The sequence below is a fragment of the Oncorhynchus clarkii genome, chromosome 8 (assembly GCF_045791955.1).
Source record: "Oncorhynchus clarkii lewisi isolate Uvic-CL-2024 chromosome 8, UVic_Ocla_1.0, whole genome shotgun sequence".
NCBI classification, from domain to species: Eukaryota; Metazoa; Chordata; class Actinopteri; order Salmoniformes; family Salmonidae; genus Oncorhynchus; species Oncorhynchus clarkii.
Genome location: NC_092154.1, coordinates 39912687 through 39937371, shown reverse-complemented (window position 1 = coordinate 39937371; position 24685 = coordinate 39912687). Strand labels below are relative to the sequence as shown.

The 24685-nt window shown below is 42.4% G+C and overlaps 1 protein-coding gene across 1 annotated transcript in view; it reads right to left on the bottom strand.

Moving 5' to 3' along the window:
- Positions 1–5: 5 nt before the first annotated feature.
- LOC139415382 (metabotropic glutamate receptor 1-like) overlaps positions 6–24685 on the bottom strand; it is a 56227-nt gene continuing 31547 nt past the window's right edge. The window contains exons 4-11 of the mRNA XM_071163490.1: positions 19276–19511; positions 18995–19003; positions 18679–18690; positions 14436–14682; positions 11561–11729; positions 9053–9179; positions 3833–4763; positions 6–2495 (exon numbers count right to left, since the gene is read on the bottom strand). Of these exons, the coding sequence (XP_071019591.1) occupies positions 1679–2495; positions 3833–4763; positions 9053–9179; positions 11561–11729; positions 14436–14682; positions 18679–18690; positions 18995–19003; positions 19276–19511 (2548 nt within the window). The 3' untranslated portion in view covers positions 6–1678. The remainder of the gene's footprint in view (positions 2496–3832; positions 4764–9052; positions 9180–11560; positions 11730–14435; positions 14683–18678; positions 18691–18994; positions 19004–19275; positions 19512–24685) is intronic.

Here is a 24685-nt window from a genome sequence, read left to right as displayed (position 1 = left end):
GCCTTGCCAAAAACATGTAGGCCTATCTCATTCTAGCTGTGACCTTGTAAAACGTGATCCTTCTGTTACTTTACATTTAAGAAATGTTAAAATCTTCAAACAACTTACACTAATAGACTAAATAGAACATTTTGTAATAACAATTACAATACTATAGAACTATACATACTGTATATGTGTTTTTATACTTTGGAGTTGCATTCTTATAAAGTACTAAGAAGCGTATGATCAAGTAAACCAATGCAACTGCAATTTTATAATACAAAATCTAAACTAGATTGAAGCGCATATAATCCTACCACAAGAAGCAACTATCCATTGGTATGCTTTACAACTGAATATTTTCAAGAGGTAACGGCTGACTTGAAAAGTTGCCCTAAATCAATGCCAACACAGCTCTTCCACAAGCATCTGTAAGACGAGTTTTAAAACGTATAAATAGTTTCACACTCTAAATATATAAACATTTACTGATATTACAAACATACCATCCGTGTGGAAAAAAATGGGAAATGGCTTAACAATATTACAAACTTTGAAAACATACACAAGTATATTTCCATTACAATGACACGGCGACCTCAGAAAACATTTTTTTTAAATAGCATCACACACACAGTATGGAAAACAGAATCTGATCTTCATAGCATCCTGTGTGAACCAAACATGTCTCAGGATTTCATAGAATGTGTTCAAACTTATAATGTCATCACATCACAGTCGCCTACAATCAAGCCCAACTCGTAATGTAAAATACTGTACACAATATCAGAATCTCCTGAAGATGCCTTATCAGTAAACATGAATGCAGAGAACTGGAAAACTCATTTGAGTGGCACAATAAAAACCATGTTGCAAAGTATTGCATACAGCGCAAATACCCAATCTTCAATCTCCATCATATTATGTTACAGTACCTTGGGGCCCTGTATGCAATGTCTGAGACACATAATACTGGTTATATACTGTACTGTAGCCTACCCTGCGGTTCATAGACAGAGTTTGTTTCTTATCAGAGAGTAACTGTTTGAACTGCAATGAGGTTAGTAGTAAAAGTACTGGTAAGCTGAGAAGAGTACTTCTTATTGAGGACTAAGTCTTTATGAAAAAAGGCAAAGAGAGTCTTTTGATCCAGCTGTGTCTGCTACACATAATAATATGAGCTCAACTGCACAGGCACAGTGTTGGACCAAACAGGAAGTGCATTGTGGGATCTTGGTCCCTGTATCTCACCGAAATCATAGGATAAGATCCAAGCACCTTATACACAGCATTCCCTCCATTTGTCTCATAGGCTATTTAAATGCACAACAATAGCAAAACAAAATTATATAGCTAAAGCCTTCATTGTGATTGCCAGCTTTGCTTAATCCATTTGGCACAAGAGCCGGGTAGTTTTGGCACTGATCCCAGTCTCAAAGTTTGCAGAAAGGTTGGTGGGGACTCACAGCCCTTGAGAAACATGATTGCTACTGGACTATTCCATTTATTTTCATTTTCTCTCACTTCAACTCCCCCATGACATAAAATGTCTTGTAACATAATCCAAGAAGCAAATGACAGAGCAAATGGAGCAATGTATAAATAAATAAGCAAATCAATGATCAAATCGTTGATGTTACATCTTAGTAACATGGTGTGTTTGTGTGTGTGCGTGTGTGCCAGTGCCTGGTGGCTCTCACAGTGTGGAGGAGCTCCGTCTGAAGTCCTGGAGGATGATGGAGGAGTAGGCAGAGCTCGGGGGGCTGCAGAGGGCCGACTCAGAGATGGGGGAGCCGGGAACCGACCCGGCAGAATGCACTGAGTCCCGAAAGGGGGAGGGGGGAGACAGAGCCAAGGAGTCCTCCAGGGTCAGCTTACTCTGAGCCAGCTCCTCTTCTCCCCCCAACTCGTCATCCTCCTCTGTGTAGCTGTGTAGGAGGTCCAGTGCCTCACCCTCAGCCCCCTCCAGGGGTGAGATGAGGTCTTCCCCTCCAAAAGAAGCCCCACCTTGCAGGGGGCAGGAAAGCTGAGAGAAGGTGAAACCTAGGGGTTGGTTGGTAGAGCTGGCCTGGGTGCCGGAGGCACCCATTGTGTCGTTAAATCCAGGGATATTGGAGCTGTGCGTGTCCACCATCACCCCCTGCAAGGGCTTGGTGGTTAAGTGAGAATAAGAGGGTGGCTCCTCCGAATCCTTCCCGTGGAGTGTTCCAGAGTGGGAGTGAGGGGCAATCCAAAGAGGGCGTGCTTCCTCGTCCTCCTCCTCCGCCAGGTTGTACAGAGCCGTGGTGCCGGGGTGGGGGAGGTGGGGGTCTGTGCCAGGGCTGTGTTGTTGGTGGTGTGGGTCGCAGCTGTGGGGGTCGACGGGGGCATTAGTTAGGGGCCTGATGACCGCCGTCTGATTCGAGCCGGCTTCCTGTTTCCTCACATGCACAGACAGTCTGTGCCACACATTCCCCCCCCTCTGAGGGTGTCTTGCACCTGGTTCAGACCATGACACAGACTTGCCATTAGAACTATGAACGAGATAAAGACTGCCGTTACTAACAGAGACAACCCGGGGGAAGGGTTAGTCAACAACAACAACACAGAGCACAATAGGACAGAACAGCCGCATTTCAACATTTCTCTACGCATGTTAAAATACGCTCAAGACATTTTAACAACATTATTAACAGGCAGCAGTGATGTGGTTCATGTCTGAGCTCCAAGTGGGATTGCATTGACTAATCTGGGAATTTACAGGAACGAAATACTTTGTGATTCATAATTTCATAATGTGCTGTTTGAACAGCATTATGAACCATAGATGGCTTAATTCAAAGTACTTTGAGCCATCCACCAAATGTAGACCTGTTTATCTAAAGTAAGTGTTTATCAAGCTGAGATGGGCAACATGCACTTGTAAAATGTTTCTGGTGCCTGTACTGTCTGACACAAGGAAATAACACAAGGCTTTAGCGCTGTGCATAGCAGGACAGGTTAGGTTTGTCTTTCTTATGTGATTAGTGAGGGAGACAAAGAGGGTTTCATGCTTCGAACTGGGATAAATGTGAAGACAATTCAGGATAAACCTAAATCACCTAAACCAGGGGTGTGCACATCTTCTTCCCTTGAAGGCTGCAGTGTCTACTGGCAGTCATGCATACCTTGTAATCGCCAACCAGTCTGGAGCTATGAAGAAAGATTAGTCGACCCTCCTCCTACTAACTACTGAGACACTATTTTCCAAAGACACTGCAGACCTCAAGGACAGGAGTTTGCCAAGCCCGTATCTAAACATGAGCCTGTCAGTCAACCTCTGTCCATTGGAAGAGGTTAAGTGGGACATATTGGAGCAAGGGTGAGAGACAACACTCAAAGACAACATTCTCTCATCCCCCATCTCAATCCTTACTTTAGACACTGTCAGTGTTTTTTGCTGTGGAACACCTATTAGGAATACTGTTTAAATCTACACTTTAACCATCATACATGAAATATACGCTCCCATTATTCTGTGCTAATCTTGCAATCTGACTAGCTTTGAAGATATGGCGAGTTCTGAGGTAAATCAATATGTACTATCTCAGGATTAAATCTGTGAATCTGATTATCTATCATATTTTGTTTTTGATTGGCTTATCTACCAAGGAAGTGTGTAGTCAAGCACAACTCATAATTCATCATATTTGGACAGAAAAAAAACAGTAGAATGACAGAATAGGGCATACAAACTCTAATTCTCTGAAACATACGTTTATTGTAGTCACAAGTACTTTTAGATCCAAACGAGTGTGCAGGCCCTATTCTATCCTTTTATATGCCCTCATCTCTAGACCCTGAGTTCTGAACATCACTGAAGGTTACTCACTTGGTGCTTCCGTTTTCGTTCTTCTTCCTACGGAACATGTTGAGAATGCTCTTGCTCTGCTGAGCCGCCTTGCCGTCTCCCACATGCATCCTGACTACATCGGACGTGGTGAAGGCACTCCTCACGTTCCTCTCCGGCTTGGCGATGATGATGTACATCTTGGGCGAGAACATGCACCCCAGCGCCACGGTGACGCTCAGGCTCACGGAGAAGGACGTGGTGATGATCTTGTAGTTGGAGCCGAAGTAGATGGGCACGAAGGCCAACCAGATGATACAGGTGGTGTACATGGTGAAGGCGATGTACTTGGCCTCGTTGAAGTTGGCCGGGACGTTGCGCGTCTTGAAGGCGTAGTAGGTGCAGCTCATGATAAGCAGGCCGTTGTAACCCAGCGGCGCCACCATTCCCACCGTGCTGGTGTTGCAGATGAGGTAGACCTCACGGATGCTGGGGTAGTACTTGATGGGCATGGGCGGCTCCAGGATGATCAGGGTTATCTCCAAGATGAGCTGCAGGCTGATGAGGAAGAAGGAGATGACTACTTGGGCCCAGGCCGACATGAAGCGGGGCTTCTTGGTGCAAATCTTCTTCTTGCTGCCGGCCAGGATGCGCGCGATGCGGTTGGTTTTGGTGACCAGAGCGGAGTAGCACATGGCAGCCGAGAGGCCCACTAGGAGGCGCTGCAGGTAGCAGGAGGTCACGGTGGGATGGGCGATCAAGGTGAAGGGGCAGATGTATCCCAGTAAGACGCCCACCAGGATGATGTAACACAGCTCGCGGCTGGATGACTTGACCACGGGCGTGTCGCGGTACAACATGAAGATTAAGGTTACCCAGAGGGTGACCAGGATGCCCACGCAGGACAAACACACCGCCACGATGGACTCCACATCTGACCAGTCCAGGTACTTCAGCGGCAGGGGCACACAACCTGCAGAGGACAGAGGAAAGGAGAGATGCTATTGTTGCCTATATAATCATTGAAGCATGTCAATTGTGGAAAGGTAGGAAGGACTATAAATGGAGAAGAGGGGAACATGGGTGTACTGAAGAGAGGGAGAGTAGATGAAGGCAGAGGACTAGTGAACAGATTTAGAAATGTGGGAAGTCAAGAGGTACATAGGGAAGATCATAGCCCTTCAAAGATGTCCTAAAATTACTCAGGAACACACACATACACATGCTCCAAATCTGTCAGCATGCTTATGCTGCAGTGTAAAGTGTCTCTGTGTGTGTCTGTTTCTGTGTGTGTGTGGCTGTCCATCATGTCGCATTGGTGGTGATTTGTCATCCGACACACACTTAGACTCGCAAGGGCTTAATGAGAGAAAAGTGACATCCCCAGACTCATCTTAAAACCCCTGAATTACACAGCCCTCCTAGCTAATAGCATTACTGTCAGCGCCACCACAGGCAATGCCTGCCTACGTCTATGCCATCACAACCAGCATCACTTAGCCCTTATAAACCAAATCACATGTATAGATTTACTAGTTAGCTAACTTAATGCAAAATCTCATCTGAATATACAGTGCCCTCCACTAATACTGGCACCATGGTAAATATGAGCAAAACAGGCTGTGAAAAAAATCTTTATTGCTCATCCTCTTGGTCTTTCAAACAAAATATTCACAAAAATTGAACCTTTCCTTGAAGTAAAATAATTTAAAGAAAAAATACATTGCTATCATAAAACAAATATTTTTCTCAACTATATGTGTGCCACAATTATTAGCACCCCTTCACTCAATACTTTGTGCAACTTCCCTTGGCCAAGATAACAGCCTTCTCCTATAATGCGTAATGAGGTTGGAGAACACATGGCAAGGGATCTGAGACCATTCCTCCATACAGAATCTCTCCAGATCCTTCAGATTCCCAGGTCCACGCTTGTGGACTCTCCTCTTCAGCTCACCCCACAGGTTTTCTATGGGGTTTAGGCCAGGGGACTGGGATGGCCATGGCATAATCTTGATTCTGTGATCAGGGAACCATTTTTGTGTTGATTTTGAGGTGTGCTTTGGATCATTGTGCTGCTGGAAGATCCAACCACAGCCCAGTTTAAGCTTCCTAGCACAGGCAGTCAGGTTTTGATTTAATATCTGCTGGTACTTGATGGAGTCCATGATACCATGTATCCTAACAAGTTGCCCAGGGCCTTTGGAAGAAAAACAGCCCCACAACATCAAAGATCCACCACCAGACTTCACAGTGGGGATGAGGTACTTTTCTGCATGACTATCTTTCTGCCTACACCAAACCCACCTCTGGTGTTTGTTTCCAAAAATCTATATTTTGGTCTCACCTGACCATAGAATCCAGTCCCATTGAAAGTTCCAGTAATATTTGGCAAACTGTAGGCACTTGAGTTTATTGTTTGATCACAGCAAATGTTTTTTTATGGCAACCCTCCCAAACAACGTGTGGTTATGTAGGTGGCGTCTGATCGTAGTTTTGTAGACTTTCTGACCCCAAGACCCAACTAACGTCTGCAATTCTCCAGCTGTGATCCTTGTAGATTTTGCGTGGGGTCAATATAGACACACGTCCTCTTCCAGGTAGATTGTTAACCTCTTCAGTTGCTTTAAGCTTCTTAATTATTGCCCTGATAATGGAAATGGGCATTTTCAACCATTGAGCTATTTTCTTATAGCCATTTCCTGATTTGTGCAGCTCAATAACCTTTTGCCTCACATCACTACTGTATTCTCGGGTCTTTCCCATAGTGATGGATGACTATGGGAACTTGGCCTGTGTGTCACCTCATATTTATACCCCAGTGAAACAGGAAGTCATGGCTCACCACTTAAGTGTTCCTAATCACTCAGGTGAACTTGAAAACATAAAATATGAATGGCAATATACTTAAACTAGATTTTACTCATAAGAATTTCTAGGGGTGCCAATAATTGTGGCACATATGTTTCGGAGAAAAATATTTCTTTCTTTCTTTTCACTTAAAAAAATAATAATTTTACTTCAATTAAACTTACGTTTGTGAATATTTTGAATAGACTCACTCTCTTCTCGCTCCTCAAGTGCACCACACTTTCCCTTCTCTGAACACTGGTGTAAAACTGTTTTCCCCAGTAACCTGGAATGGCAGCAGTATTGATATTCCCAGACATGCATAGGGAATCATAGGAAAGAGTGGAATTGAATCACTGACAACAAACTGTTGGAAATCTATCAACGGGCTCTCAATGAGCTAATGTGATTTTTCACCTGACAGGGAGAAGGAAGGAGAGCTCAACTCTGCTCGAACTGCTGTCCTCTATACTGCGCAGAGACGCAAGAGACTGAAATCCACTGAGTTCGCCCCATTAGTTTGCACTATATGGATCAACGTTTTTTTCTGTTATCGAATCAACATTATACCAGCCCCTTTTCATTGCATCAAACCAAAGAAAATCTAACTTTGCAAGATTGACAGTGATTGTGTTGAAGGCAGAGCCAGAGCAAAACAGAGTAGAATTATATTGGCTGGGGTAGCCCATGAGCGGTCTTTCAATCACCCATGAGTGAATGCGCTTTTCAGATCAGATCGGTGCATGTTAATGTTTGTTGATATTATTTGCTAGTTAGCGAGTTATTAGTCTAATTATAGATCAGTATAGGTCAGCAATGTGGAGTTACTGCTTCCAACAAGAGCACAAAACGTGTAGGCTCCATTTCAAGCGGTCTTTGAAAAGCTTGTTTTAATTAAATGGGCAGTGTTGTATTTTGAGAAAGGCTTGATTATGCAAATAAGCCAATAGGCAGAGGGGGTAATAATAATTAATTTCATTTTGTAAAGTGGTTTCTTGAACAACACGTGTAGGCTACTGTAGGCTTTATCATATAAATCAAAAGTTATTTCAATGTGCATGTTATGGGATTTGCTCCATTGGTTCTGTTGGTAGGCCTACATTATGATCAAATAGCCTATTGGCTACTGTCTAAAACTGTAAGGGTACAGCCTCAGTGTTCACTATAAACCCACGTGGGAAGTTGCACAAATCTCTCACAACATTCAAAGTTTCTTCTCACAAGACCTACAATTTGCTCAGTGCCCCCAAAAATTTGAGGGAACCTTGGTCATGGCAACAATGAGAAAACAGGATGACAGTGGAGCGAGAGAGAGAGATGAGAAGAGAAGGGGAGGCACCCGAGAGGGGGAAGGTAAGACAGAGAGACTGAAAGCAGATGAGAGAGCGGGAAGTGAGATGAAAGCAGAGTTGGGGAAGGCAGTCAGTGTTTTCTCTAGGATTTTTTTCAGCAGAGGTAGCAAAGGTAGCAGTGGGGAGGGGGATTTTTTTTATAGAACAACGGTAAGAAGGTCAGTTCTAGTGACTTTTAAAAATAAAATTATTCTCAGATGCATGAAAATGTTATGTTGACACCATCTGAAATATAACTGAACTGCACTGTAGGGAGTGTTGGTTGAGTGCTTGTGGCTATCATTTGCACCACTGCTCACTCTGTTTTGCTACAAATATATCTTGAAGAAATGTCACTGGGTTAGGGTGAGATTTTGGCAATCAAGCCTTTTTTTCTACTTACCCAGAGTCAAATGAACAGTTTGAATGAAGTTGAAGGTAGTTTTGTGAGCCATTGCAAACTAGCATTAGCACAATGCCTGGAAGTCTATGGTACCATGCTAGCTGTCCCATAGACTTTCAGTCATTGCGCTAATGCTAGTTAGCAACTTAATTCAAACTGCATCCATGAGTTCATTTGACTCTGGCTAAGTAGAAAAAGGGCTTCATTTCTCAAATCTGGCACTATCCCTTTAAATGTATCATACTTTTTGGAGTGGTGGTAACGATTTAGGCCGCTCCTAAATTAATATAGAGGAATAACATAGTATATGGCGCAGAGAGTCTTGTCTTTCGGTGGCACAAAGAGAATAAAGGGCAATAGAAATCAGAACATTAGCAAGGAATGGGGAAGAATAGACAGATATTTGCAGTCCCTTCACAGGGAGAACAAAGCAGGGAGCAGGTTGCAGAGTGTTGGGGACTGAGTTTACAAAAAAACTTGGCCGAAAACTGTCAGTGTGTGATGGTGGATTGGGAGACTAGTGAGGTGGGTGTTGGAGGAGATGAGGGCAGGGGGGCAGACATGCAGGTTAGAGATGGTAGGATTAGAGGGAGTACGAGCTAGGGGAGCTACAGCCAGGTAGAGGCAGTAGTCAGTCATCATGGCACATAGATAGATCGTGTCCTGTTCGTAAGTTACCTTCCAGATCATCATCGGGCCACCAGCCCAGGTCACAGGCCTGACAGGTGAACTCATCCCGGAGGATCTCATTGTCCTTACAGGTGGTGCAGATCCAGCAGCAGCTCACCTCACCCTTCCTGATCACCTGATCACACAGAGGTCAGGGGTCAACACCAGAAGTCACAAGCTTACAGTCATAACAATAACAAACCACAACCCCACACCCACACCCACACAGTACCAACCCCAATCAGATATAAAGACGGGTAATTAGCATCTAATATGGCTTTGATGGGGCATTTTTAGGCCCTTCGCTCCACCCTTTGCTAAAACAAATTAGTCCATTCTGGTGCATATTATAAGAACCTATGGTGTAAAAGTTTTCCCTTAGTCGCGCACAAATGATATTCCAAAAGACAAGCTCCGTTGCATTTACATTATCCTGTTCCTAAAGTGGATGTTCTCAGCGTTGTGATATGCAAAACAGGGTGATGCACAGCACAGGGCAGTAAACAAAGTGTTAGAAGGCCCCGCTAAAGCAGACACGAGAGTCTACATGCACCCTATGGGGGCTATTGGCCAGGCTGAATTAATACTGGCCCTGGTTGGAGAGACTCAAGGTGTTTCTTCAAGATACTGAAGGCTCCACAACATTATGTTAAAACACAATGAAAATCAACCCTTTTCAACCAGGGATGAAATCTGCACATGCAGTGCCTTGCGAAAGTATTCGGCCCCCTTGAACTTTGCAACCTTTTGCCACATTTCAGGCTTCAAACATAAAGATATAAAACTGTATTTTTTTGTGAAGAATCAACAACAAGTGGGACACAATCATGAAGTGGAACGACATTTATTGGATATTTCAAACTTTTTTAACAAATCAAAAACTGAAAAATTGGGCGTGCAAAATTATTCAGCCCCCTTAAGTTAATACTTTGTAGTGCCACCTTTTGCTGCGATTACAGCTGTAAGTCGCTTGGGGTATGTCTCTATCAGTTTTGCATATCGAGAGACTGAAATTTTTTCCCATTCCTCCTTGCAAAACAGCTCGAGCTCAGTGAGGTTGGATGGAGAGCATTTGTGAACAGCAGTTTTCAGTTCTTTCCACAGATTCTCGATTGGATTCAGGTCTGGACTTTGACTTGGCCATTCTAACACCTGGATATGTTTATTTTTGAACCATTCCATTGTAGATTTTGCTTTATGTTTTGGATCATTGTCTTGTTGGAAGACAAATCTCCGTCCCAGTCTCAGGTCTTTTGCAGACTCCATCAGGTTTTCTTCCAGAATGGTCCTGTATTTGGCTCCATCCATCTTCCCATCAATTTTAACCATCTTCCCTGTCCCTGATGAAGAAAAGCAGGCCCAAACCATGATGCTGCCACCACCATGTTTGACAGTGGGGATGGTGATGAGCTGTGTTGCTTTTACGCCAAACATAACGTTTTGCATTGTTGCCAAAAAGTTCAATTTTGGTTTCATCTGACCAGAGCACCTTCTTCCACATGTTTGGTGTGTCTCCCAGGTGGCTTGTGGCAAACTTTAAACGACACTTTTTATGGATATCTTTAAGAAATGGCTTTCTTCTTGCCACTCTTCCATAAAGGCCAGATTTGTGCAATATACGACTGATTGTTGTCCTATGGACAGAGTCTCCCACCTCAGCTGTAGATCTCTGCAGTTCATCCAGAGTGATCATGGGCCTCTTGGCTGCATCTCTGATCAGTCTTCTCCTTGTATGAGCTGAAAGTTTAGAGGGACGGCCAGGTCTTGGTAGATTTGCAGTGGTCTGATACTCCTTCCATTTTAATATTATCGCTTGCACAGTGCTCCTTGGGATGTTTAAAGCTTGGGAAATCTTGTTGTATCCAAATCCGGCTTTAAACTTCTTCACAACAGTATCTCGGACCTGCCTGGTGTGTTCCTTGTTCTTCATGATGCTCTCTGCGCTTTTAACGGACCTCTGAGACTATCACAGTGCAGGTGCATTTATACAGAGACTTGATTACACACAGGTGGGTTGTATTTATCATCATTAGTCATTTAGGTCAACATTGGATCATTCAGAGATCCTCACTGAACTACTGGAGAGAGTTTGCTGCACTGAAAGTAAATGGGCTGAATCATTTTGCACGCCCAATTTTTCAGTTTTTGATTTGTTAAAAAAGTTTGAAATATCCAATAAATGTCGTTCCACTTCATGATTGTGTCCCACTTGTTGTTTATTCTTCACAAAAAAATACAGTTTTATATCTTTATGTTTGAAGCCTGAAATGTGGCAAAAGGTCGCAAAGTTCAAGGGGGCCGAATACTTTCGCAAGGCACTGTACATTCCTGGACTAGGGATCAATTTACAGAGATAACTTAGTTCAAATTAAACAAAAGCATCAGAGCGGAAACACAGACAGAGCAGTTCTCTATGAAACTGGGTTCTGGGAATTCCTGATGGACTGGTTCAGGACCTTTCCTAATCCAGCCTGGTCCAGCCTGGTTTAGACTGGTTTGGCCCAGTTGTGTCTGTACCTTGATCTGTCCCCTGGAGCAGGGCTCACTGCAGACGGAACGGACCATGTCGCTGTTGTTCATCCACAGCTTCCAGTCATCGATGTTCAGGATGCCCTCGTGCCACGAGCCCACCTGCTGGTAGTCATAGCTACCGTCACCCACACTCTGCAGGTTCATGATGTCATACCTGAGAGGGGGAGAGGAGATAGGGTGAAGGGGTGCGAGACAGTTAAAGAGATAGGTGGGAGATGGATGGAGGGGGTAAAAGAGGGGGAGAGGAGATAGGTGGGAGATGGATGGAGGGGGTAAAAGAGGGGGAGAGGAGATAGGTGGGAGATGGATGGAGGGGGTAAAAGGGGGAGAGGGGATAGGTGGGAGATGGGTGGAGGGGGTGAAAGGGGGAGTGGAGATAGGTGGGAGATGGGTGGAGGGGGTGAAAGAGGGGGAGAGGCACAGAGAGAGATTATGGGAGAGAGAGAGTTAAAGAGATAGGTAGGAGATGTATGGAGGGGGTGAAAGAGGGGGAGAGGCACAGAGAGAGATTATGGGAGAGCGAGAGAAAAACAGAGCAAGGTCAAGAAATGGAGATAAAGGGAGAAAGAAAAAGTAAATAAGAAGCAGTTATCTTAATGATAACAAGTCCCTTGCTTAGAGCAGACCCCTTTATCCAAAATTACTTTAACATCTTAGATTCAATATAGTTAGACGTTTTTCATGTAAAGACACTTACCAGGGCACAGAATCTAGATCTATTGTGATTGTGGTAGCATGTCTGAGTACTAGCCGTGACCTCTGGCTGAATAACAGGTGACTGGGGCTATTTTCACCTGTCTGTCAGGGATATATTTGATTTGTGACACTGAGAGGACTGACTGCACACGCTGTAAGTAGAAATGACTGCTGCAGCAACGGATGCATTTAATCTGTTCCAGTCGCAGCCCATTATGATTATGATTCCACATGCTCTGTGTATGTGTGTGTGTGTGTGTGTGTGTGTGTGTGTGTGTGTGTGTGTGTGTGTGTGTGTGTGTTTGTGTGTGTCCATGTACAGTATGTGTATGTATGCCCATGCATGTGTGTTCATAGTCATTTCACACAAAATCTGCTCTATAAAAACAGAGTCGCACACTTCATATCTACAGTGCCTTGTGAAAGTATTCATCCCACTTGGCGTTTTTCCTATTTTGTTGCATTACAACCTGTAATTGAAATGTATTTTTATTTGAATTTCATGTAATGGACATACACAAAATACTCCAAATTGGTGAAGTGAATTGAAAAAAATTACTTAAAAATGTTCATTCAAAAAACTGGAAAAGTGGTGAGTAAATATGTATTCACCCCCTTTGCAATGAAGCCTCTAAATAAGATATGGTGCAACCAATTACCTTCAGTAGTCACATAATTAGTTAAATAAAGTCAACCTGTGTGCAATCTAAGTGTCACATGATCTGTCACATGATCTCAGTATATATACACCTGTTCTGAAAGCCCCCAGAGTCTGCAACACCACTAAGCAAGGGGCACCACCAAGCAAGCGGCACCATGAAGACCAAGGAGCTCTCCAAACAGGTCAGGGACAAAGTTGTGGAGAAGTACAGATCAGGGTTGGGTTATAAAAAAATATCAGAAACTTTCAACATCCCACAGAGCACCATTAAATTCATTATTTAAAAAAATTGAAAGAATTTGGCACCACAACAAACCTGCCAAGAGAGGGCTGCCCACCAGAACTTGTGGACCAGGCAAGGAGGGCATTAACCAGAGAGGCAACAAAGAGACCAAAGATAACCCTGAAGGAGCTGCAAAGCTCCACAGCAGAGATTGGAGTATCTGTCCAGAGAACCACTTTAAGCCGCACACTCCACAGAGCTGGGCTTTACGGAAGAGTGACCAGAAAAAATCAATTTCCTAAAGAAAAAAATAAGTAAACATGTTTGGTGTTTGCCAAAAGGTATGTGGGAGACTCTCCCAAACATGGGGAAGAGGTACTCTGGTCAGATGAGACTAAAATGTTGTTTTTAGGCCATCAAGGAAAACCATATGTCTGGCGCAAACCCAACACCTCATCACCCGAGAACACCATCCCAGTTTTCATCGGCAGGGACTGGAAACCTGGTCAGAATTGAAGGAATAATGGATGGCGGTAAATACAGGGAAATTGAGGGAAACTTGTTTCAGTCTTCCAGAGATTTGAGACTGGGATGGAGGTTCACCTTCCAGCAGGACAATGACCCTAAGCATACTGCTAAAGCAACACTTGAGTGGTTTAAGGGGAAACATTTTAATGTCTTGGAATTGTCTAGTCAAAGCCCAGACCTCAATCCAATTGAGAATCTGTGGTATGACTTAAAGATTGCTGTACACCAGCAAAACCCACACAAAATGAAGGAGCTGGAGCAGTTTTGCCTTGAAGAATGGGCAAAAATCTCAGTGGCTAGATGTACCAAGCTTATAGAGACATACCAAGAGATCTGTAATTGCTGGAAAAGGTGGCTCTACAAAGTATTGACTTTGGGGGGTTGAATAGTGATGCACACTCAAGTTTTCAGTCTTATTTCTTGTTTGTGTCACAATAAAAAATATTTTGCATTAAATGATACAAACCACCCAAAAATCAATTTTAATTCCAGGTTCTAAGGCAACAAAATAGTAAAAATGCCAAGGGGGTGAATACTTTCGTAAGCCACTGTATAACCTCCCAGTAATTTTGGGGTAAAAAAAACATTTGTTTTTATAGCTTCCAGTTTATTCTCCGTTAGTCAGCACCTCTTCACTAAATAATTTTCTCTGGGTGTGTGCCAGCTCATGGCTTTTATTACACAAAATCTGTTTACCAACAATTCTCCATCTAAACATTCTACCCCCCTCCCCTCCCCATCTCGCTCCTCACCTGCCAGGAGTGTCCCCGTTTTCGTCGAAGTACACATCCTCCCCTGACACCCCTCTGAAGGTGGTCTTGAGCAGGTACTCCAGCAGCTTGCTGCCGTCAATGGGGTCCATGGCCTCACACAGGCCTGGCTGGCCAGGGCACAGCTCACTGTGCATGTCATGGAGGCCGTGGGCCATGGCATAGATAGCATTGATGACGAAGCCCATCTTACTGTCCTGGACGTAGTTCTCATGAAGACTCTCATTGCCTGGGGATTAGTGGGAAATTACCAGAATGTCAAAATGGTGGTTTGGAATTGGTTGATGTTGTTTTTCTAAGGACTGTGGCCGTTTTGTTTGTTTGTGCTGGATTTACAGTGCCATATCAATGTGTAAATGTAGGCACACATAATATTGTACGGCAAGAGAATTGTACAACTTCCTTCTCACTCAACCGATAAACAACTGAGTTTGGAACTATAATTTGATTAAAAAAATACAACAAAACATCTCTCTTTTGCAGCACAAAATAACTGGCACACACTATACAGTAGATCACAATAAGGTGTCCAGAAGCTCATTAATTTTTCCCCAAAAAGATACAGAAGATGGAGGAATCTTGAGGAAGCAACAGTAAAGTCTGTGGACACCATATTGTGTAACACGCATTTTTGGTTTGCCAGCTGAAAGCATTGTCAAGCACAGGGAATAAGGCAACCATAGCACTAATAGGGACATTTAAAAAAAGAGATATTCATTCCCCCTTCTATCATACCGTACCTGAGGTGCCACTCCATATTTGTTTTCTTCTTATAACGGCTTAAATCTCATACATTTTCTCTCCTTCTTTTCCCATTGTTTCTCAATACATTCAGAAAAAGGCTGTCTTTTGTCTGTGGTGATCATGCAGATAGTCAGCAGAGGGGATAATTTACAGTAGTTTGTGAAAGCATTCACCCCCCTTGGCATTTTTCCTATTTTGTTGCATTACAACATGAAATTAAAATGGACTTTTGGGGGGTTTGTATGATTTGATTTAGACAACATGCCTACCACTTTGATGATGCAAAATATTTTTGGGGGTGAAACAAACAAGAAATACGACAAAAAAACAGAACTTGAGCGTGCATAACTCTTCACCCCCCTAAAGGCAAAACTTTGTAGAGCCACCTTTTGCAGTTGCAAAATACAGCTGCAAATCTCTTGGGTTATGTCTCTATAAACTTGGCACATCTAGCCCATTCTTCAAGGCAAAACTGCTCCAGCTCCTTCAAGTTCGCTTGGTTCTGCTGGTGTACAGCGACCTTTAAGTCATACAACAGATTCTCAATTGGATTGAGGTCTGGGCTTTGACTAGGCCATTCCAAGACATTATACATTTTTCCCCTTAAACCACTCGAGTGTTGCTTTAGCAGTATGCTTAGGGTCATTGTCCTGCTGGAAGGTGAACCTCTGTCCCAGTGTCAAATCTCTAGAAGACTGAAACAAGTTTCCCTCAAGAATTTCCCTGTATTTAGTGCAATCCATTATTCCTTCAATTCTGGCCAGTTTCCCAGTCCCTGCTGATGAAAAACATCCCCATGCTGCCACCACCATGCTTCACTGTGGGGATGGTGTTGTCATGACTGTCCTGACCAGGTCAGGTTACAGGAGACCACAACCCTACAGATTATCTCTCAACCCTAACAGAGGAGGAGAGATCTAGGGGTCTGAAGATGGGGGGGTTATGACCCCTCACGCACCTGGTAAATCTCAGGCCACAGACAAATTCCTTTGTCCTGTTACTATGGAGAACCAGCCTCAGAACATTAAACATGAAATAAAGGGACTTTGGAACAATGGTTACCGTCAGCCACAATGGTGGTCATGACGATAGATGGAATATGAAAATGTCTGTAATTTTGGTTTTGTTATTAAAGGTTAATAGATGACGGTATTACGAAAACATTGTCATGTGAAGAGTTTTCCTAGTATATGTTTGATTTTTATACATTGTATGTTGTACGGAAAATATCCAAATCAAAGAGAATGTTTTGGGGAAGATGAAATGTTAAGTTAGTTGTATAAATTGGATTCGAATAAAATCTAGACCTTGCCTCATTAACTTGGTACGCCCAGAGAATTGCCCTAAAGGCAGTTACGCCCACTTCTGACCCAAGGGTATAAAACCTGTGAGTATAGAATTTACAACAGGACTACGTGACCCCTGCTGCAGCAAGGTCTAAAAAGTCAACGAACCCAGAACGCAACGCAAATTTGAGGACAAAGTAATCCTTTTCTACCCAAGCTACGGATGAGTAGCTATGTCTAAGCATGTGAATTCAAGTCGAACCACCTAGCCTCCATCTCCCATCGAATCGTGGTATCTAAAGGGTTTCATTCCTATGCTGTGAGCTCTGAGCTACAGAGCTGTCTGTCCTCAGAAGACCCCTTCTAGAGCAAAGGGTGAGGGAACAGACTCCTAAGCCAAAAAGGACACTGACATCGGGAGGACTCTCAGAAAGGTGCGCCGGAGTAGTGCGTCATCGAACAGCTAAAGGCCTACGCAGAGAATTCTCGGAGATCATCCCCACGTAATTACATCATTATATTCTGACCCATAAGAGCGGCAGTTTGGGGCAAGGCTAGGGTTAGAATAGCATAGCTGACAAATTCACCCAAATGTATATTTCTCTTGTGTACTTTCTTTTTTCTCTCTCTATTGAAATCCCAACGTGGGTAACACGTGCCATAGTGTGTTGGCCCGTTATACTAAGTTCTGATCAATAGCCTATAATGTGTTTTGTCTATGTGTAACTTTAATCATCATTTTAGCTATTTAGTAAATAAATATTCAACTAAGATTGGTGTGGTACAAATTCATTGGTGAGACCCGGGTCCGTGCAGATTCACGGGCTATACGACGTTCAGAACGAGATTGGTAGAGGCAACTGGTTAATTAGCGGCTGTTGTAAAATCGATATTCTTTGAGTTAATTTGGGAAATAGAAACTCAATAGAAACTAGTTTTCCCATGGTGCCCCAGGTTAATGAGTTAATAATTGCTTGATTCAGTTAATCACACAATTAGAAACTTTAATCATTCGATGAACAACAGTCGTCACATTAACTAATACAAAGTCACGACAGCGTTCTCGTGATGATGAGAGGTGTTGGGTTTGCGCCAGACATAAGGTTTTCCTTGATGGCCAAAAAACAATTTTTTTTTCTCATCTGACCAGAGTACCTTCTTCCATATGTTTGGAAAGTCTCCCATATACATTCAGGGTTATCTTTGGTCTCTTTGTTGCCTCTCTGATTAATGCCCTCATTGCCTGGTCCGTGAGTTTTGGTGGGCGGCCCTCTCTTGGCAGGTTTTTTATGGTGCCATATTCTTTCCATTTTTTAATAAGGGATTTAATGGTGCTCCGTGGGATGTTCAAAGTTTCTGATATTTTTTTATAACCCAACCCTGATCTGTACTTCTCCATAACTTTTCCCCTGACCTGTTTGGCGAGCTCCTTGGTCTTCATGGTGCCGCTTGCTTGGTGGTGCCCCTTGCTTAGTGGTGTTGCAGACTCTGGGGCCTTTCAGAACAGGTGTATATATACTGAGATCATGTGACAGTTCATGTGACACTTAGATTGCACACAGGTGGACTTTCTTTAACTAATTATGTGACTTCTGAAGCTAATTGGTTGCACCATATCTTATTTAGAGGCTTCATAGCAAATGGGGTGAATACGCACCACTTCTATGTTTTTTATTTTTTAGAATTTTTTTAAACAAGTTATTTTTCTCATTTCACTTCATCAATTTGGACTATTGTGTGTCCATTACATGAAATCCAAATAAAAATCAATGTAAAATACAGGTTGTAATGGAACAAAATAGGAAAAACGCCAAGTGGGATGAATACTTTTGCAAGGCACCGTATATAGAACACATCTCTCTCATACAGTGGTGTTCTACTGAACAGGGTGTTTCAGTGACTCATTCTTCCTTGTTCTCTCTTCACATTGCAGTACTTTTTTTTTTAAACAACCCAAGAGTTTATGCATTAGAGTTTGACTGATTTGACCCTACCCCAGGCTTTCTCTGAGCACAGCAGCCAATTTGGATCATTCTATTTATTTCACTGGTCTAGTGGTAGTACAACATGCCAACATAATCCTCAGAGCTAGCACCAGTCAAACTCTACAAGTCTTGCCAAAGTGAAGTGCTTATACAGTACAGTGCAGGTGCAGGTAAAGTCAGCATCTCTTTAATCTCGAAATATACACTTACCACCTTGGAGATCTTTAAGAAGAGAAAATAACATAATAACGTAAATTATAGCTACATTACACTGCTCTGCAATTTTGTCACGTTTTGAATGCTTGGATCAAGCTATTTTGGTTTACTCAAGTCTTAAGATAATGAAGTATTACACAGTAGTACACGTGTAATACCTTCATGTTGAGGTGAATACACTCACAATAACATCAGTACTTAAAATAGTTTTTTCTTACAAAATGTTTGATCGCATGCCTATCAAGCATCATTTCAGGTGTTAAATGTAAATCACTATGCTAATCATTGGCGGGGCAACAACTCAATTTACCTAGATCACCTTTTGTTCGTAAGCAGAGAGAGTATTTGGAAAGAAAAAAAGGGAGACAATACATTATCATACAATTGCTAGCCTATGTTCAAAACATTAACATTATTCATTTGTCCTCAGCCTATCTTATCATGTATTATTACAATAGAAAATACTGTATGATCTTTATCTGATGATGGTATATATTTTTTCTTCCCATTGCTTTTGTTGATTCCCAACCTAACCCCTGCTCAGTCCTCATGGCTCTGGGTAGCCTAGTGTAGTTTATTAGTCGTTCTCACCGGAGCAGACTTTCTTGTATTTCTTAATCTCCTGTTGATGTCCGGCCAGCCGGCACTGGAAGCGGTACTGCCAGAACTCTGGGAACCACGGGTTCCGTGTGTTGGTGTCCAAACGCAGCTTCAGGAAGTAGTCATCAAATGACTTTACTTCCTCTGACTGCAGCTTCATGGTGATCCCACCTTCTGCTTCCTGTTCGTACCCCTCCACCACCTCATCTCGATCTGCCCATCCATCACTAGAGAGAGAGAGAGAGAAAATACTGAGCACACAGATAATGAACTGTATTTGTATTGGGAGGTTGATCAAAACAAGAGCAAGTTCATTCTGAAGAAAAAAAAACGTTCATTACAATGGAAAAACAAAATGATTGACTAAATAATTGTCTGTGTTACATTTCCCCATTAACTCATGAGCAGGAGTTCAGACATTCATCCAGTGACACTTGGGCTTTCTGCTAGCCGTGGCAATAGTGTTAGTGCATTCTAGCTGCACACTGATCTGATAGAACTACTGGAAGATGGGAGGTAACCTGTATCCAACCAACAAGGATGTCAGCCAGTTAGAATAGTCTCACTGTCTTGTTACCCTCATTGACAGCGTTCTTTCAGACCAGGCCACACGAAGAGAGGAGTGGACAAAAGAGTAGCAGAACATAGTTCTTTTTTTTTTGTAGTTTATTTGATCATTTAAAACAAGGTACACATACAAAATGATGCACTTTATTAAGAACGTCTATGGTAAACACAAACACGTATATGACTTATTTCCATTGTGGTCCTATGTCATATCCTTCCCAACAATCAAACCCCACTGCAAAGGTCTGCTCCTTTGCTCTTCAAGGTAATAGGCAGTGGCCTTTAAGTCTACCATAGTTTCTATGGTATCTATAGGGATCTTTAGCCCCTTAGCGTGAGCTCTGTGACCACTGAATGTTCCCAAGGTCTCTCTCCACTACTATCTCCATCTCTATGTGGATCCGTGGATGCTAGTGGGAGGAGCTATAGGAGGAAGGTCTCGTTTATTCCATTCCATCCACTACAATGAGCCCGTCCTCCTATACCTCTTCCCATGGCTTCCGTCTTCATTTTCAACTCTACTTACAGTCCACCAATCGCCTTGTTGGTTTTCCTTCCCCTCTGTGTCAGAATCCCCATTAAACTAAGCTCATTTAGACATGCATTTGAAGCCTGGAGACCCTTAGAGGGATGAACAAGAAAGACTAGAGACAGAGACAAAGAAAATAAACGAGTTGATATACAGAGCTTCTAAGCTGTGCTTCTCTGGATGCAGCAGCCTAGAATATCTGTACAGTTGACAGCTACCCTCCAATTAGAGAGTAAGTGAGCCAGTAGCCAATTACCACACGCAGAAGGGATATTCTGATGGGCAAGAGCATATGTGAGTGTGTGGGTGTGTGTGTGTGTGTGTGTGTGTGTGTGTGTGCAACCTGGTCTCAGAGCATTTCATATTATTTTGCAAGTAAATCCGAGACACTCCATTTAGTATCAATTACATTTCGTATGATATGTATTAAGTTGTGGATTTCCATCACCCGTTTCATATGATATTTTACAAATTACAATTTGTATGACATGTTACAAATTACAATTCTTATGATATGTTACAAATGACAATTCGTATGATATGTTACAAATTATAATTCGTATAATATGCTATAAATTCCAAATCGTATTATATGTTAGGAATTAGCAAATGTAAAATATGTTCGAAAATTGTAAAACGTACAATATGTTATGATTTTGTAAAACGTACAATATGTTCCGAACTTGCAAAACGTATGATATGATACAAATTCTAGCTAGGTGGCTAACGTTAGCTAACTGGCTAACGTTAGCCAGGTTAGGGTTAAGGTTAGTGTTAAGTTTAGGAGTTAGGTTAAAGGGTTAAGGGAAGGGTTAGTTAACATGCAAAGTAGTTGCAAAGTAGCAAAAAAAGTAGTAAGTTGTTTAAATTCTAAAGTTGTCCATGATGAGATTCAAACTTGCAAACTTTGGGTTGCTACACTCTAAAAAGAAAAGGTTCCTGGAGTATCCTTTAGTGGTCCTTCACATTGAAACTTCACATTAAGTTATTTTGGGGTTAATTTTTTAACTACCCCCACTCCCCTATTATTATTTGTATTATTATTATTAATAATGTTTTTTTATATATATTTGTTTTACCTTTATTTAACTAGGCAAGTCAGTGGTTAGAGCGTTGGACTAGTAACCGGAAGGTTGCAATTTCAAATCCCCAGCTGACAAGGTACAAATCTGTCGTTCTGCCCCTGAACTTCCAGTTAACCCACTGTTCCTAGGCCGTCATTGAAAATAAGAATTTGTTCTTAACTGACCTGCCTAGTTAAATAAAAGGTAAAATGTATTTTTATTTTTCAATGACGGCCTATGGGATATTCATTGAAGAGGTAAGGGAGGAGGATGGTAAATCTGGTCAGCATAACATACCAATACCAATTGACATACCTTCATATGCCTCCTTGTGTGTAAACCTGCAGACCCAGACACAAAAATGACCAGATCAGTCATCTGCACCCAATACATCTAGCCTTCAACATATTCTGATTGCCTCCATATTCTTACCTATTTGTTGATTGATATCCTTTGAACTGTGTCCATTTTCTGCACAAATATGAAAATATAGATGGTATCATCATAAAACAATATCAATTTAGATCATGCAAGGGACAAACCTTATTTTAAATTCAGGAGATCTTTACATTTTTCAGTTAAGTTCCTACACCTGCTACCTTCAAATGTTTTAGTTGGGCAGTTAGGTTCCTGCAAGAACCCCCACCAACTAAGGAGGATCCTCGATGAACCCCACCTTCTACAGGGTTCTTGGAAGTACCTTTAGGGGGTAATTTTCAGTGCCAAGAACCTTAAGGTTCTTCAAAGAACTTTGAGGATCTTGGAAAAACCGTTGTTGAACTCCTAATTTTTAGAGTGTAGACGTTTGCCTGAAGTAACAATCTCTCTTATGTACCCATACCAAATGAAACGTATCATACTAAATAGTGGTATTTTTACCTTGTCAGCTTCGGGAATACGTACAGAATAATACGAAATGCTCTGAGACCAGGTTGGTGTGTGTTATGTTCTGCCATTTTAAAAGAGGTCTGAGAGAAACTGTGAAATCCAAGGGATATGAAGCATATAAAGAGTGATGTAGTGGACTGCTTGAACATTTTTAAGTGTTTTTTTTTAGCACTTATCAAAGACACAGGAAAATGTTTCCTGCTTTCTCGAGCTCAGTTAAGGTGATGCCACTAAATAATCCTCCACTGACAAACCTCTGAATTCTGTTTTTTTTTTTAAAGTTTTTTTTATTTTTAGAAAGGTTAGCCAAACAGAATCATAACTTCCTCTGTCTTAATTGAGTTTAGGCCAGAGACAGGCATCTGATTTGTCACAGTCACATTTGCCTCTGAGGCTGTGTGGGTGTGTGCACTCTATGTGCATTTATGCTCAAATCCCAAACCACTGTCACTCTTCCACCCATCAAATATTCACAATCACAACAACATAATTATTGTTCCCTGTGCCCGCCCTCCCCCTCCCTCCCTATCACTAGTCAAGTCCATTCCCTGACCCAAGGTAGCTGACTGCATTTGATGCTCTAAATTTGATACAGTGTTATATACGGACCTCCAATATTTGTCCCCACAGACGTGGAGAACTGCAACAACAGGCTATGGCAGAGAGAGAGAGAGAGGGATTGGGTTTGGTGTGTGTGTGTGTGTGGAGCATTTATTTAACATCTCAATGAATAATTTATGAGTTGTTGCCAAGGTAGACATGCATCGCTGTTTTCACATCGGAGTTTGCGATAAAGAAAAAATGACACTCTCTCCCTCTCTCTTCATGCCGTCGCTGGATCCTGCTGTGCTATATCTACTTAGTTTAAATATCTAATCGAAACAGTCAAACCAATGGAGGCCAAATTTGATTGAATTCATACCTAGCTAAGTTTCATGAGTTAATGTATCATGAATACTGTTAATGGTATTTTTATCCAATATTCATGAAAACACAGACCCACCACAGCTATACTAATACTATCAAACACATACCACTGCTATCTTATATGGAAAAGAATGATGAACATTTCATAAGAATCTTGTATGGCAGGAGAAGATGATTTGTACAAAAATCTAATAAGTATCTGGTAAGATTTTGTGTGTTTTGCTTTATATGTTAGTGAGGTATTTGTGGTAACTTATATGACTTATGTGACAAACACAATCGAATACATGTTTGTGGTCATTTTCCTACATAAACTCAGCAAAAAAGTAAACTTCCTCTCACTGTCAACTGCGTTTATTTTCAGCAAACTTAACATGTGTAAATATTTGTATGAACAAAACAAGATTCAACAACTGAGACAGAAACTGAACAAGTTCCACAGACATGTGACTAACAGAAATGGAATAATGGGGGGTCAAAAGTAAAAGTCAATATCTGGTGTGGCCACCAGCTGCATTACATCTCCTCCTCATGGACTGCACCAGATTTGGTAGTTCTTGCTGTGAGATGTTTTTTGTAACCTTTATTTAACTAGGCAAGTCCGTTGAGAACAAATTATTATTTTCAATAACAGCCAAGAAACAGTGGCCTTGTTCATGGGCAGAACGACAGATTTTTACCTTGTCAGCTCGGGGATTCGATCTTGCAACCTTTCGGTAACTAGTCCAACGCTCTAACCACTAGGCTACCTGCCGCCCCACATGTTACCCCATTCTTCCACCAAGGCACCTGCAAGTTCCCGGACATTTCTCTTTGCTGGCCATGGCAGAACACTGACAGGAAATCCCGCACAGAACGAGCAGTATGGCTGGTGGCATTATCATGCTGGAGGGTCATGTCAGGATGAGCCTGCAGGAAGGGTACCACTTGAGGGAGGAGGATGTCGTCCCTGTAACGCACAGCGCTGAGATTGCCTGCAATGACAACAAGCTCAGTTCGATGATGCTGTGACACACCGCCCCAGACCATGACGGACCCTCCACTTTTTTCCAGTCCTGTCTGGTCCAGCGACGGTGGATTTGTGCCCATAGGCGACGTTGTTGCCGGTGATGTCTGGTGAGGACCTGCTTTACAACAGGCTTACAAGCCCTCAGTCCAGCCTCTCTCAGCCTATTGCGGACAGTCTGAGCACTGATGGAGGGATTGTGCGTTCCTGGTGTAACTCGGGCAGTTGTTGTTGCCATCCTGTACCTGTCCCGCAGGGGTGATGTTCGGATGTACCGATCCTGTGCAGGTGTTGTTACACGTGGTCTGTCACTGCGAGGATGATCAGCTGTCCGTCCTGTCTCCCTGAAGCGCTGTCTTTAGGCGTCTCACAGTACGGACGTTGCAATTTATTGCCATGGCCACATCTACAGTCCTCATG